Raw genomic sequence first — 16,939 nt, forward strand, 5'->3', positions numbered from 1 at the left:
AATATTCCGCGAGAAGCGAACTTATCCTTACTTGGATTCTTATCAAGTACATATACTTTTGCACCAAACTTACGTAGATAATGAATTTTGACTGGTTTGTTGAACCATTTTTCATAAGGGATTTCGCCACCTAAACTCCTAGTGGGGCAGCGGTTCCTTATGTAACATGCTGTATCTACGGCTTCAGCCCAAAAGCTCATAGGTAACTTGCAATCGAGAAGCATGCATCTAGCCATCTCGACCAGCGTTCGGTTCAACCTTTCAGCAACTCCATTTTGCTGTGGTGTCCGAGCTACAGTTAATCTCCTCATGATCCCTTCTGATTGCAGAAACTCTTCAAATTCGGCGTTACAGTATTCACCGCCGTTATCGGATTGAAAATATTTAATCTTCGATCCTGTTAAATTTTCAACATAACTCTTGTACAGTTTGAATGCATCTAGAGCTTTATTTTTAGATTTCAGAATATATATCTCGCACCAGCGGGTACTATCGTCGATAAAAGTTATAAAATATTTACCACCCGTCTTTGATTCACATCTCATTGGGCCTACAATGTCAGAGTAAACGATTCGCAATTTTTCATTGCATGGACCATTAGATTCACCAAATGGTAATGCAGACATTTTACCTTTAGCACAAATCCCGCAGTCACGTATCATGCTAATGTCGTTTACATTCACATTTTCACCTAATTTTCCTAATAGTTTGACAACATCCTTTCCATTCAGATGTCCCAAACGTTTATGCCAAGATTGTAGATTTACATTGCGCTCAATTATGGCATTAGCAGCTTCAAATTCTTCAAGACAATATAAGTTACCCTGACGGTATGCCGTCAACTTAACTTGACCATTTTATCAATTACCCACGCTAAGTCGCGAGTGAATTTGACATCGTAACCATTATCAGTAATTTTGGCTACAGAAACCAAATTGGTTCTTAAATCCGGAACATAGAGTGTGTCCTTAAACTCGATTGTGCCTACGGAATTGTCACTTATTGCCGATAGTCTAACTACGCCCTTACCTCGGACTTCTGCGCTCATGTTAGTAGCTAGCTTCAATTTACCTCTGCTTTCTAGTAAGTTACCACCAAATTTGTGTACATCATTGCATAAATGGGACGTGCAACCAGAGTCCAATACCCATCGCTGCTTTTGAGAATCAACAACATTACATTCATCTAAATCTGAAACATTTAAAGATGTTAGTTCCTCATCTACATTATAACTAAAATGTTGTGGTTTTGATTGACATTCCGAAGCTTTGTGCCCTGGACGATTACAACGATAACAGCACAATACTCTCCTTTCATTTTCCTTTGTTTTATATTTTATAGACGTATTTGTTATGTTACTCCTTTCATTCGATCTGCCACTTGTGGTCGGCTTAACAGACTTTACACTTCTTTTATTCCTTTGAGTATACATAACGCTGTCCTGTATCTGATGATTTGTACTTCTACATTCATATTCCTCCAGAATCTTGACTTTGAGTATCTCGGGCTTTGATAGCTCATCTCTAGTCTCAATCGCACAACGAAAATTATCGAAACTTGCTGGTAAACTATATAATAAAATAATAGCCAACAAATCGTCATGGATTTTGACATCCATACCATCTAGTTTATCTACTGCATCGAAAAATTTGCCCATTTCTTCTCGGATATCTCCCGAATCACTCATCTTATGAGTTAAGAGTCTTTTTAGTAGTGTCGCCTTTTTGGCAGGACCGCGCGACGCATAAACCGACTCTAGTCGTAACCATACTTCTCTAGAAGTATTGCAACCTCGAATATGTCGCAATTCGGATGCGCTTATCGCAAGAATGATGTCTGCCTTCGCTCTTGCATCTTCGGCCTCCCATTTTAATAAGTCAGCCTCACCAGTGGGCTTTGTTAGCTTACCGCTTACGAATTTCCATCCGTCACTCTTTATCAAAATAGCTTCAACCTGAATTCGCCAACTCTCATAATTGTCCTTGTTTAAGGGCTCGATGCGAATTGCCGAGACATTATTCATTTTTATTTTACTTGAATAATTCGTATGACACTAGAAATGTCCGACAAAATTTTCACTCCCTAGTTACTGGTTTTCTGGGTGAACTGGGCCCATAACCATTGTTGGGCTTCGAGTCGCCCTTGCAGAGTAAGTGTGGAAAGTAAACCAGGTTTTCCGTTGAATAGGAACTTATATTTTCAATAGAGTGAACACATTAGACAACCGTATTAGACTAGCACACATTGCTTAGTAACAGTACATTGTTATTTCATTCCAAATACAATAATTCAAAAGATACATACTGTTACACGGCCAGTTTACATAACATTATTAAAAAGGCTTTGTATTTCGCTATGCAAACCTCAACAGTGGCAACATTATGAAATAGATAGTGCCTTCATTGGTGTTTGTATTTCTGAGTGTCCCCACAAATTTCGCCGAATAAAGATCTTTCATTGGAATAAGCATGGTATTGTTGCAGAAAATGTCCGAAAACTCAGATCTGCCGGTGGGCGTGCGGCACGAGTACGCGCAGTACTGTGACGCCATCCGCAGCGCCGTGGGCGACGTGGATGACGCCAGCCTCGAGGCCAGGCGAGCGCCGCATGTAAGTATGCCATCGTGACTGCCTTGACGTAGTTATGATACATGATATGATACGAAAGAATTGCTCTAAACAAAAGAAAAACGTTTTTTTTCTTCTCTGTATCATGTACTGTAGTTTATACCTTAATAAAAAGTAATTTTAAAAAGAGCAACACCAGATTTTGTTGCCCGTTCTTCTCTGGTGAGAACTGCTTTCCGAACTGGTGGCACCGTTAATATTGATGAAATCTAAACAATGTAAAACATTTTACGGGTTCAAATAAATCATTTTATTTCATTTTACAACTATTGGGCAGCATTAACCCAAAGTACGGATGTAGTATGTCGAGGGTCGCAAGCATGACGAGAATTAGGTGCAGTGTTTGTGCCTGCCTTTCCCTTCAAGGATAAAAGGTGTGTACGTAAATGTACTATCATCATCAGCCACAAGAAGTCCACTGCTGGTCATACACCCCCACCAAAGAATTCTTCACTGACTTGTATATTCCAAGAGCAGAGATTTGTGGCCATTTTTAATATGGAATAGACAAATAAGCAAGTATAATATTGTACAACTACCTAGACCTACCCTTCTAATCACTCTATTTGTCTTCAGGACATAAACAAGTACCGAGAGCTGGAGAATGCGATCCAGAATTTGCAGATGGTGATCCTGCAGAACAGACCCAACAGAGACGGCAAGGGAGCTGATAACAGAATCGTCGATTTGAGGGTACTTTTACTACTACCTTTAGTATTTACAGCGAATGCCAATTAGGGATCTGTGGGATGGCTAGTGGTAGGATATTTATATCCGCCCTTATATCTATCACTAGTCGTAACGGTGGAACCGATTTTCATTGTCCTTAACGCTTCCCAACTCTCTCATCGTAGGCGCGATACAAAATCTTAATAAGTTTTAAGTCATCATCATCAGCCCGTTGCAGTCCACTGCTAGACGTAAGCCTCTCCCAAGGTACACTACAGAGCCAGGTCGTCTGCTTTATGCATCCAATCGCTGTCAGCCCTCTATAAGTCGTCCCGCCATTTGGCCAGAGGGCGTCCCACGCTAAGTTTGCCAAGACGCGGTCTCCACTCCAGAACACGCATACGTTTTGTGTAAAACACTAACTTAGTTAATAATACTAAATAATGCTTTTGTTCGTTGTAGGAATACATTGAAGATGTCGCGGCGGAGGCGGACAAAATTATTGAAATTGCCAACTACGTTGAAACTAAGCAAGGCAAGAAGCCTTTAGGAGGTAAATTTGAAACTACTTGTAGAACATAGACAACGAGTGCAAATGACATTCGAAAAAGAACGAGTTCGCACGAATCAATTCTTACGAAAACAGCCAGTGAGACGTAGAATCCTGAAAGAGCTTTCTTACCAAAAAATTAAATCTTATAAAATTAAGTGTTTGAAACATTGCATATCATTCCAGCATATCAAAGAAGAGTGCCAGAAGATCAAGAGTGGCGCGTCGAATTCCCTCGCCCCGGCGCAGTACTACGGCGACGACGCACGCGACAACGACTTCGAGATCGACTCGTTCGCGCAGGTGCGTAGTGAGTGCTTTAGTACAGACTGTATGGGAGAGTAGGTTGATCTGGCTTGTTCCGAGCCGCCTTAGGCTAGGGTTGGAAGTAGTGGATTTTCGATGCATTTATTCCTGCTTTGCTACCATAAAAACCAGGATGTATGATAAGGAGAAACTAGGAGTATCACAGTCACTAACCGCAAAGAGGTGAAAGGTTTAGAAAGGAGTGGAGGAGTAAAGACTATTTCGTTCATTCCACATTTCGTTTCCATGCTGTGATGTAAATAGAAGTCAAGTTTATTACCATATCGGATTCTACATCAAATTTTTGCCAACTCATTCCATCTAAATCTGAAAACTCACATATTTATGGAAATGCCGACCTGGAAATCGAATCTTGTTTTTTGTTCAGGAATGCGAGTCTCGCGTATCAGACATCGGAAGCCACATGCGAGCGCTAGAGGATGATAAAGCGAGTGCATCTCTTCTGCCAAGATACGAAGCTTTGGTGGAGAGCTGCAATATGCTGAGGTAAGTAATAGATGCGTGGGTTTTTTTATACGGATCTGGTAGTAGAGTGACAGTGCACCTAGTGGTAAGTGGAGTGGCGACCAGAGAGAGGTTTCATAATATTAATTAGAAAGATAGCAAGCGAAATTCGCTCACATAAGCGCATTTATGGTGTAGAGAAATTTCATATTAATCATATTATCAAGAAACGCCATTCATCAGTTAAGGCACTTTCCCATAAACGATCCTAATGGATTTTTTCGATTGCTTGCGAAAATGGACTAAAGACAATAAAGTTTATTACACGCCTACAAATGACGTACATATTTTGGATGGTTCATTCTCGGGATCGGATCGAAGATTAAGATTAGGATCTTCATTTAAATCGGCCGATAGTTGACTAAAAAGGCCGTTATCTTGTCAGCATCATCATCATTATCATCATCCTCAGGATCCCGAATCATCACTACCCCGAAACAATTTAACACCGATCCGGTGAAAGCAGTCCGTATCTAGATTTTTTGAGATCAAGTTAACAGCCTCTTCCTATTTTTAACCAGCATTTCAAAAAGGAGGAAGCTCTTAATTCGATACATAACACACTGTTATGTACGCAGGTTTGCAACAAAGAGTGGTCTGGCTACAGCCCAGAGTGCGGCCCTGGATGCAGCGTTGGAAAATCTTTATAACCTGGACACTAGCGTAGCCAAGACGCTAGAGGAGGACGAACAGCACGATGTCACGATCAGGGTGAGGGTTGATATCTCTGTTTATTTAATAGTATAAGTTTTTGCTTTTATCTCTAGAGGACTAACTAAAGAACAGTTCGGTGAGATTATATTTACCCTTCGAGTATATCGCCTCTATGAAATTTTAATTCACACTATTTTTGTGTTCTGTTATAGATTCCTTATGAGATCAGATTATTAGAGATTTTGATGTATGCTTATTGATAGTAATAAGGTGTTGTGTCCCCCCCCAGCGTCGCGCGCCGCCGCCGCCGCCGAAGCCGTGGGCCCGCTGGCGCGTGTGCCGCGCCGCGCAGGGAGCCGCGCAGGGAGCCGCGCATGCGCCCGCGCCCGCGCCGCTCGCCGCCTACGCCGCGCAGGAACTCGTGCGCACGCAACACCACCCCGACGAGAGGGACAGGTAACACTACATTCAACACAGGCCGGCATAATTGTGTCCCGGCGAGAGGTAATATCTCTCGTCACTCCACCTACCATCAGGTGCAGTGGGGGCACTTTGGCGTGCCTGGAAAAACAATCACTATGGACTTCTGAGCAGAAAAAAATACGTGCAATACATTTTCAGATTAAAAAAACATTTGTCCAAGCTGATACATCTGATGAAGCTGCTGACGGTGGTGACCAGCAAGCGAGTGGCGATGTGGCAGCCGACCGACGACCTCGAGCTCGCGACCATCAGCGATCAGATTTTGCAGGTCAGTTCATTTGTCAAACGATATGGAAAATAAAATATTAAACTACGAAGACCTTTCAAAGACACGGCGATTAGTATTAAAGTATGCGACAAAAAAGAAGAACTATAAGTTCTAGATTAGAGTAGCTAATAGATTTACGCAATTTTAATTAATTTCCATCACTTCGTAACACACCCAATGCCAGAAGATTCTGGAATGGCAGGGACTTAGGACGACAAGCAATTATCTGGACAATAAGGTCTACCTTCTATTTAAGTACACCTAAGAATTTATATTTAAATCTACAGGAATTGGAAAAACCAGAAAGCGGTTACGGCTCGTCGGAACACGATCACTCGATATTAACTCCAGAATATACCAAGAAGTTATTGTCTCCAAACCAGAAAGTGAAAATCACCGGGGACCGACAGTGAGTATATACTTATTTTGATTGGTTAATATTTTCTTTTCACGGGTACCTTTAAGTGACCACATTGAACATGATAAGTGGAGTGAAGTCTAGATAAACGCGACGGCTGATGAGATATGTTTATTTCTCGTCAGTCGAAACAATTATGCCGGTTTGTTTGTAATCGGCATTCTCTTACAAGTTGGTGCGGAGATATTACTTGAAAATTAGTTTTTGAAAAATTTCCAAATTCAGTCGTTAATTTTGCTTGTGGTGCCTTCATTTGTGTAGGTATATAATTAGTAGGTAAAGACAATTATGGTGACAGGTCTCATATATTGAACAGAAATATCAGAATCTCTAATTTCAAATTAGGAATTTTTATAAATTACGATCGAGCTCGATCTGGCAGGTCAAGAGGACGCAGATAATGAAGTTAGCGATACGGCTATGAAAGTAAAAAAGAGGGAAAATATAGAAATCGGATCTTTATTATAACTTCGGTGGTGTATATTTTGTCAGACAACTGCAAGAGAAGGTGCAGAAGACGTCGTCGAAGCTGTGCATGATGAGCGGCAACGTGGTGCAGAGCGTCGCCAGCGCCGCCTCGCTCGCGCGCGGCGCGCACGCCGCCGCCGACGCCGCCGCAGAACTACGCGCCGCCGCGCACGCGCTCCGCACCCAGGTCGGTGCAGACAATATTACTGTGTTGAACATGCACACATGTTCACATGTTCACATGTACACATGTACACATGCACACATGTACACATGTACACATGTACACATGTACAACGTGGTGCAGAGCGTCGCCAGCGCCGCCTCGCTCGCGCGCGGCGCGCACGCCGCCGCCGACGCCGCCGCAGAACTACGCGCCGCCGCGCACGCGCTCCGCACCCAGGTCGGTGCAGACAATATTACTGTGTTGAACATGCACACATGTTCACATGTTCACATGTACACATGTACACATGCACACATGTACACATGTACACATGTACACATGTACAACGTGGTGCAGAGCGTCGCCAGCGCCGCCTCGCTCGCGCGCGGCGCGCACGCCGCCGCCGACGCCGCCGCAGAACTACGCGCCGCCGCGCACGCGCTCCGCACCCAGGTCGGTGCAGACAATATTACTGTGTTGAACATGCACACATGTTCACATGTTCACATGTACACATGTACACATGCACACATGTACACATGTACACATGTACACATGTACAACGTGGTGCAGAGCGTCGCCAGCGCCGCCTCGCTCGCGCGCGGCGCGCACGCCGCCGCCGACGCCGCCGCAGAACTTACGCGCCGCCGCGCACGCGCTCCGCACCCAGGTCGGTGCAGACAATATTACTGTGTTGAACATGCACACATGTTCACATGTTCACATGTACACATGTACACATGCACACATGTACACATGTACACATGTACACATGTACAACGTGGTGCAGAGCGTCGCCAGCGCCGCCTCGCTCGCGCGCGGCGCGCACGCCGCCGCCGACGCCGCCGCAGAACTACGCGCCGCCGCGCACGCGCTCCGCACCCAGGTCGGTGCAGACAATATTACTGTGTTGAACATGCACACATGTTCACATGTTCACATGTACACATGTACACATGCACACATGTACACATGTACACATGTACACATGTACAACGTGGTGCAGAGCGTCGCCAGCGCCGCCTCGCTCGCGCGCGGCGCGCACGCCGCCGCCGACGCCGCCGCAGAACTACGCGCCGCCGCGCACGCGCTCCGCACCCAGGTCGGTGCAGACAATATTACTGTGTTGAACATGCACACATGTTCACATGTTCACATGTACACATGTACACATGCACACATGTACACATGTACACATGTACACATGTACAACGTGGTGCAGAGCGTCGCCAGCGCCGCCTCGCTCGCGCGCGGCGCGCGCACGCCGCCGCCGACGCCGCCGCAGAACTACGCGCCGCCGCGCACGCGCTCCGCACCCAGGTCGGTGCAGACAATATTACTGTGTTGAACATGCACACATGTACACATGCACACATGTACACATGTACACATGTACACATGTACACATGTACACATGTACACATGTACACATGTACACATGTACACATGTACAACGTGGTGCAGAGCGTCGCCAGCGCCGCCTCGCTCGCGCGCGGCGCGCACGCCGCCGCCGACGCCGCCGCAGAACTACGCGCCGCCGCGCACGCGCTCCGCACCCAGGTCGGTGCAGACAATATTACTGTGTTGAACATGCACACATGTACACATGCACACATGTACACATGTACACATGTACACATGTACACATGTACACATGTACACATGTACACATGTACACATGTACACATGTACAACGTGGTGCAGAGCGTCGCCAGCGCCGCCTCGCTCGCGCGCGGCGCGCCACGCCGCCGCCGACGCCGCCGCAGAACTACGCGCCGCCGCGCACGCGCTCCGCACCCAGGTCGGTGCAGACAATATTACTGTGTTGAACATGCACACATGTACACATGCACACATGTACACATGTACACATGTACACATGTACACATGTACACATGTACACATGTACACATGTACAACGTGGTGCAGAGCGTCGCCAGCGCCGCCTCGCTCGCGCGCGGCGCGCACGCCGCCGCCGACGCCGCCGCAGAACTACGCGCCGCCGCGCACGCGCCCGCACCCAGGTCGGTGCAGACAATATTACTGTGTTGAACATGCACACATGTACACATGCACACATGTACACATGTACACATGTACACATGTACACATGTACACATGTACACATGTACACATGTACAACGTGGTGCAGAGCGTCGCCAGCGCCGCCTCGCTCGCGCGCGGCGCGCACGCCGCCGCCGACGCCGCCGCAGAACTACGCGCCGCCGCGCACGCGCTCCGCACCCAGGTCGGTGCAGACAATATTACTGTGTTGAACATGCACACATGTACACATGCACACATGTACACATGTACACATGTACACATGTACACATGTACACATGTACACATGTACACATGTACAACGTGGTGCAGAGCGTCGCCAGCGCCGCCTCGCTCGCGCGCGGCGCGCACGCCGCCGCCGACGCCGCCGCAGAACTACGCGCCGCCGCGCACGCGCTCCGCACCCAGGTCGGTGCAGACAATATTACTGTGTTGAACATGCACACATGTTCACATGTACACATGTACACATGTACACATGTACACATGTACACATGTACAACGTGGTGCAGAGCGTCGCCAGCGCCGCCTCGCTCGCGCGCGGCGCGCACGCCGCCGCCGACGCCGCCGCAGAACTACGCGCCGCCGCGCACGCGCCCGCACCCAGGTCGGTGCAGACAATATTACTGTGTTGAACATGCACACATGTACACATGCACACATGTACACATGTACACATGTACACATGTACACATGTACACATGTACACATGTACACATGTACACATGTACACATGTACAACGTGGTGCAGAGCGTCGCCAGCGCCGCCTCGCTCGCGCGCGGCGCGCACGCCGCCGCCGACGCCGCCGCAGAACTACGCGCCGCCGCGCACGCGCTCCGCACCCAGGTCGGTGCAGACAATATTACTGTGTTGAACATGCACACATGTACACATGCACACATGTACACATGTACACATGTACACATGTACACATGTACACATGTACACATGTACAACGTGGTGCAGAGCGTCGCCAGCGCCGCCTCGCTCGCGCGCGGCGCGCACGCCGCCGCCGACGCCGCCGCAGAACTACGCGCCGCCGCGCACGCGCTCCGCACCCAGGTCGGTGCAGACAATATTACTGTGTTGAACATGCACACATGTACACATGCACACATGTACACATGTACACATGTACACATGTACACATGTACACATGTACACATGTACACATGTACACATGTACAACGTGGTGCAGGGCGTCGCCAGCGCCGCCTCGCTCGCGCGCGGCGCGCACGCCGCCGCCGACGCCGCCGCAGAACTACGCGCCGCCGCGCACGCGCTCCGCACCCACGTCGGTGCAGACAATATTACTGTGTTGAACATGCACACATGTTCACATGTTCACATGTACACATGTACACATGTACACATGTACACATGTACACATGTACACATGTACACATGTACACATGTACACATGTACACATGTACACATGTACGCATGTTCACATGTACACATGTACACATGTACAACGTGGTGCAGAGCGTCGCCAGCACCGCCTCGCTGACAAATGAAGCGATCTCCAGTGCTGATAAATATCCACAATTCCAAAAGAAGCATTATTGCGCTTCAAGTATTAAAAGAAAAGAAATTGTCATAGAGAAGGCATTCTTTGTATACCTTGTAAGATCCTCATAACATTCCGATGAAGCTGTTTAAATCGTAGTAAAATCATGCCTACAACATAATTAAGGTATCTTTAGCCATAGATAAATTACAATACTTAATCTCTTTATTTTTAACGTAAATTACAAGTCTTATTTCTATAAAAATAACTTGTCTCAACACTAAGGTGTATAAACAATATATTTACCTTCAGGATGCGACGCATAACAAGCGCATAGAGGAAGCTGCGCAGGAGATGTCGTTCGCCACGTACAACCTGCTGGCTCTCTCGGAATACGTCAGTCAAGTGAGTATGAACTATTACCACATGCAACGAATTATTGTATGATTATCAATATATCGATATTCAATTTTGTATCGATAATATCGATTTTATTGAGAATTGATAATGATTATTTATTATATAAGTATTTAATTGTATGTAATAATATGTAATAATCGGGGATATATTTTATCTATCTCTTTTATGTAGAATTTTATTTTTTGTTGATAAGGCAAAAATGATTTCTATTATAATTATTTGGCGTCATTATAGAACCCAATACATTTATAAATAATTATAATTATTGATTAGTGAATTAATACACTACAGTTGCTTTCACATTTTCTCCTATTTGTTTTCACAGCGACCTGATCATCAGAGCTCCAAGATGAAACTCCTCGAAGCGGTGCGGCAACTGAACCACTCAGTTAATGAACTGGTAAGATTACAGAAAACAGGTCGCTTGCTATTTATTGCTCATTCGTTTATGAACAGCGAAATGGATGAATCTGTTTAACACCTTGTGTATGGCGACCAACATATACAGGGCGTTAAACCACGCTATAGTGGCCCAAAAGTGTGTCGTGTTCCTGGTTCAGCCAGTGTATATACGGTTAGTAATCACTGCAGACTTGAGAAAGGAATCCATCCCGATAAGTTTATCCTTTTGTGCACAGCTCTGAGTAACTATCTTAAGATTTATTTTTCTACCCTTATTTCTATACTATGGATCCTCAGTACTTATTAGAAGATGAAGTTGAATTTGAACTCACGTGTAGAGGTTATACACACTGGGTTGGTTTCGGCGTTAAAGAGAATATTAAAGAATAACCTGTGTATATAAAATAGGTTGGCATAATTGTGCCGACTGTCGTGGGGTAATCATCTCTCGTCAGTCGACATTCTATTGGACCCCACTACACTTGCCATCAGGTGTAGTGGGGTCACTGCCGTACATATAAAAAAAAACTGAACGTATAAGTTTTGTGTTCGATTCCGAATTTGAGCAACCAATACGTGATTTGACGATTTGAAAAAAACGAAAAATCTCCTCGCAATGTGTTTTGGGTCCAATTAAAAGGTATTACTTCTAGCCTGGTGACTCTTGAATGGATAAATGGATCTTCAGCTAACAACTTCAACCTTTTCACCAGACCCGCGTGACGTGCCCCGCTAACAAGCTGCAGCAGGAGTGCGAGGAGTTGAACAGGACCCTGCAGCTCCAGCACAGTACCCTGCAGGCGACCCCACGGCCAGCCTGCACCAATGTGTACAAGGACTGCGTGGACGCGCTCAACAGTCAACAGGATGTTGTTGGTAAGTGCCATAAATTACATTTTTGTACTGATCATACACGATGGAATTTAATACTGGTAGGTCTCTCATGTGTGAGAGTGCGCCTGGGTAGGCACCACGGCAATGTCTGTTTCTGCCGCCAAGCAGCAGTGTGCACTGTTGTGTTTCGATTTGAAGGACATTGTAGCCAGTATAACTACTGGACGTAATAAGAGACTTAACATCTCATGTCTTAGGAGGGCCAGTACAGTGGAATGCCAAACAATACTTTGTAATTCAAGGTGTTGGATGGTGTTTCTACTGTTTATGGGCGGTCGTATCGCTTGCCATCAGGTGAACGGCAAGTCCGACTCATCATTCAATGCAATACAAGTACAACTACGCCACCAAGGCAGTCAAATTCATTTGATTAATTGTTCAATCAGATAAGTTGAAGAACGACAGTCCGATGCCTCGTAAGCAGTTCGTGGAGGAGATGGGCTACATCACCACAGCTGTTTGTAACAGCAGCGACTACGCCGCTCAGTGCGCTTACCTGGTGAGATCATATGATATTCAATTAAAATTAGCTGTTGATATTTTGAATCGCTTTTATCGAATTATTATCTTCCATATTCCAGTATAGGAAGAACGATTCATATAAATGCGATAATTGGTAGAGGTAAGTGTAAAAACAAAAGAGTGTTTTTTTAAGAAAATATTGTACAAATACAACGCGGGCAAGACAGAAAAACAACCTTAATCGATATTCTAATCTTTTCGAATGTTTCAGATCTCGATATCAGACGAGAACAAAGCAGCGGCGAAGGAAGGTTTAGTAGACACCCACAAGCTGCAGAAGTGGCTCGGGACTGTGGAGGACACCTGCGTCTCCCTCATGCACTCCGCCAACGTTGAGAACGTAAGTGATAATTGTTTTAAAAGTGTTTATTTACAGCTTCGTTGTTCTCAGAACGGTCGCACATAAACCAATTAGGTTAGAGTTCTCCTTCCTTATAAACGTCTTTATGTAATTGGTTTATTTTTTAGATTAATTCATAGGGAAAGATTGGATAGCTTATTGATTTCAGCAATAAATTAACATACGAAAAAAGTCGGTGGATAATGGTCTATAATCTATATATCTGACAACGCTTATGAAAACATTTTAAACAAACAAACTAAACTACTACTTAAATAATGTACATATCCAGATGAAGGAAGAGGACAGGAACCTCAAGAGGCAGGTGGAGAGCCTCTCGGAGATGCTGGAAGAGTCGTCGGGCAAGGTCCCGGACCGCAGCGTGAGGGCGCGCCTGCTGGAGTGTCGAGATGAAGTGAACACGTCCGCGGACGCCGTGTCGCGCGCCGTCGACGCGCTCGACGGACATGCGCTGTGCTCGGACGGGGTGAGTATAACTTAATGATAGTTTTTTGGTTACCGTACCTCAATAGGAACCTTTATAAAAATTAAGTCAAATATCTCTTGCAACATGTTTAAAAAAATATGTTGTACCAACGACCCCATACTGGAAGAAGGGAATTAGTAAATGAGGAAGTAATCCAAAGTTAAGTTATTCCAAGGGCCCACAAACGATGGTGACACCGGCTTTACAATAAGAAAATAATTAGGGGGTATGGAGTCCTCCTCTCTATCTCTATTACTACATACTATAATGGGCAAAAACTTTATCTCAAGGAGGCTCAGATCAGAAAACTGACGATGGGGCTGCTCTCCGCGCTGAACAAGACCGAGTCGCTGGTGGAAGACCCCGTGCTGCAGCCGCAGGTGTCCTCCATCCATCCCGACACGCAGGCCAAGAGTGATGAGGTGCTCAACAATTGCAAGTAGGTTTACCGTTCCTAATGCTTTTTATTGAGGCTATGGGAAAGTGACTTCATTGCCCCTGGTATGAAGTGAAGTCCATGGAAAATATCAGTCGCTAAGAAAGTATTCCTCGTCAATCGGCACAATTATGTCGGCCTGCAAATTGCCATTTCATGCATTGCTTGAAGGAACTTATGTCATAATTGGAGGAACACATGTGCGGGCAAATTGTTCCAGCTTAGTGGTTACAATTATGATCTAAGGTCAATAGACTATGGCAGCTGGTGGTAGAGTATTGATTTGCCGGATAAAAATGATCATACACAACTACAAGGTGTAAAAACTACCAGTGGCCCTCGAAAGTGTCGCATTGCGGATTCAGCCTATGTATATTCGGTTTTGAACATCCCATCGTAGATTGGCGAGGGGTAATCTCTTATCAATTGATAGTCTATCTGGACACTTCATTTACCATGAGGTGCAATGGAGTCACTATGCCGTGTCAGCAAACGGAGAGAGACCATCAACATCTTGTGTTGCTTACATCTTAAGCAGACGTAAAAATTGTCTCTAAAATGAACATCTTTGTCCAGGACATTAATTTCCAAGACTCAAGCGCTGGTGAAGCAAGTAAAGTCTTCACCGGAGACGGATGAGGAGATGACCTGGGTGATGTTCAAGATGGGCAGAGACCAGGTTCTGGAGTCGTTCGAGGCTTTGCTAAAATCTATTCGGTGAGTACGTGTAATATTGTAGAATTTGGAGGGTAGGCAGCATTAAAATTCAACAGGAAAGCAGATTTTTTAAATTTTAAATAGATATTATGATTTCAAAAACTTGCCAAATTTTTGAAAGAGTTGAGTCAAAACATGATTAAATAGTGGCTCCAAGCCAAACGATGTATTCATATCATGCTTAATAAAGTACTTTTCAGTAAAAAGAACACTGATTTTTTTCTTCAGCAATATTTTGCCCACAATTATGTAAGCTGTCTCGTTAATACTGCACCATATAAAATGGTTCTCTAAATGGTCATAATCACTTTTTTTATTTACTAATCCCTATGATTAAAAAGTTTTAATCACTACTATTAACTTTCACTTGGCAGTCTCAACGGGAACCGGTGTGGTATCCTGGAGTACTCCATCGATGTCGCTGATGAGGTAATATTTAAATTATGTTGTATAATATTTTGTATCATAATTATTGTATAAATCGATTTAAAAAAATCGATTGTAATGACGAAAACGTAACTATGAATAACGGAAAGATAAGCTTTTATTAGAGGAAAGATTAAATAAAAATATGTTTTCAGGATGCTGAAATGGCGAACAAAAGTTACGTGCAAGTACAGTGAGTAGTTTGACTCTTTTATTTTCTTTTAGTATGCAGATAGTTAATAGTCCTAGGTCTTTCCGTTGCGGTGGGCCGTCTGGGTTGGTATCACTGCAATGTCTATTTCTACCGCCATGCAGCAGCGTTATGCATGTTCTGATTTGAAGGATTATGTTTGTAAATGTAGGCGTATGCACGCTGTACTCTGTTTCATAGTTTTTATAAATTTTTAGTATTATTGTTTTTTTTTTCATAAATTTTTAGATATTGTTAAATACTTTTATGTGGATTTTCTCCGCACTTTTACGGTGATGTGCGTGTATTAGCTTATATAATTAATCAGACTTTGTATAGAAAAGACTTATTCAAAAAAATATATTTAATAATAATATTATAAAAGAATGGACAATTGATGACAAAAAATAAAGCCTGGAGTTTCTTTCTGCCTTTCTTTTTCAGGTAGCCATCGCTTAGGTAGTTAGTGAAAGGCTGGTAGGTTAGCTAGGTTAGGGCTTTTATTGTCCTCACCGGCGAGGATCGCGACGCGTTTCTCCCTTATTGTTTATTTAAAAATACATATATACATCATTTTATTTCTTCTTCCCTGCCAGCCCGAGCTGGCTTCTTTGTTTACTAAGTATATTTTTCATTTATTTTATTTTCAATATAAATTGTCTTTGTTTATATAAGCTAATTGAATTAAGTAATAATTAAATATTCTCATGTACCTTGACTTGTCATAAGTGCAACTATGTTCGCCTACGTGATTAATAAAGGATTTTATTTATTTACTAGCTTCCGCTCGCAGCTTCGCCTGCGTGGATTTCGGACTTCACAAATGGAGCCGGTCGGGAACGTTCGAGAATGTTCGTTTTACGAAGCTACTCGCTAGGTGATTTGCTAGCCTCTAGGTGCCAAGCAAGCCGCCTGCCTGTGCGTTCGCGACCTTATATATACCTAGTCTTGCCATAAATATTGTAATAAAGAAAAAAGAAAATTGTTAACTGCAAATAACATTTATTACTTTTACAGTGTGTCAGTTTAATACATAAATATAAAACAATTAAAAATATAAAAAGCTTATTCGAAGTGGTCTCCATTGGCTGCAATACAGTCCTTTAAACGATGAGGCCAGTTATCAATAGAAGCACGCACTCTTTCCATGGGAAAATTCTTCACTGCCAATCGTATAGATTGTTTTAGGGACTCCAAATTATCATGGCGTTTAGAGCAAGCTGTACTCTCTAAAACTGACCACAAATCATAATCCAGCGGATTAAGATCGGGACTAGACGACGGCCAGTCTTCAGCTCTGATGAAGTCCGAAACGTTCGATTCCAACCAAGACTGCGTGGACCGAGCTTTATGACCCGGCGCCGAGTCTTGCTGGAAGGACCATACTTGGTTATT

At 44.4% G+C, this 16,939-nt stretch overlaps 1 protein-coding gene across 7 annotated transcripts in view; it reads left to right on the forward strand.

Annotated features, from left to right (window-relative positions):
• LOC115449644 (talin-1) overlaps positions 1 to 16,939 on the forward strand; it is a 90,166-nt gene that overhangs the window by 63,468 nt on the left and 9,759 nt on the right. For all 7 annotated transcript variants that reach the window (XM_037438727.1, XM_037438740.1, XM_037438722.1 and 4 more), the window contains 20 exons: positions 2,484 to 2,609; positions 3,204 to 3,320; positions 3,759 to 3,846; positions 4,031 to 4,149; positions 4,541 to 4,659; positions 5,256 to 5,388; positions 5,621 to 5,787; positions 5,953 to 6,082; positions 6,370 to 6,491; positions 6,993 to 7,155; positions 11,023 to 11,115; positions 11,456 to 11,530; positions 12,246 to 12,408; positions 12,813 to 12,925; positions 13,160 to 13,288; positions 13,581 to 13,775; positions 14,066 to 14,214; positions 14,788 to 14,928; positions 15,303 to 15,357; positions 15,510 to 15,547. In XM_037438727.1, the coding sequence (XP_037294624.1) occupies positions 2,484 to 2,609; positions 3,204 to 3,320; positions 3,759 to 3,846; positions 4,031 to 4,149; positions 4,541 to 4,659; positions 5,256 to 5,388; positions 5,621 to 5,787; positions 5,953 to 6,082; positions 6,370 to 6,491; positions 6,993 to 7,155; positions 11,023 to 11,115; positions 11,456 to 11,530; positions 12,246 to 12,408; positions 12,813 to 12,925; positions 13,160 to 13,288; positions 13,581 to 13,775; positions 14,066 to 14,214; positions 14,788 to 14,928; positions 15,303 to 15,357; positions 15,510 to 15,547 (2,435 nt within the window). The remainder of the gene's footprint in view (positions 1 to 2,483; positions 2,610 to 3,203; positions 3,321 to 3,758; positions 3,847 to 4,030; positions 4,150 to 4,540; positions 4,660 to 5,255; positions 5,389 to 5,620; positions 5,788 to 5,952; positions 6,083 to 6,369; positions 6,492 to 6,992; positions 7,156 to 11,022; positions 11,116 to 11,455; positions 11,531 to 12,245; positions 12,409 to 12,812; positions 12,926 to 13,159; positions 13,289 to 13,580; positions 13,776 to 14,065; positions 14,215 to 14,787; positions 14,929 to 15,302; positions 15,358 to 15,509; positions 15,548 to 16,939) is intronic.

Source organism: Manduca sexta, chromosome 3, assembly GCF_014839805.1.
Source record: "Manduca sexta isolate Smith_Timp_Sample1 chromosome 3, JHU_Msex_v1.0, whole genome shotgun sequence".
Lineage (NCBI taxonomy): Eukaryota > Metazoa > Arthropoda > Insecta > Lepidoptera > Sphingidae > Manduca > Manduca sexta.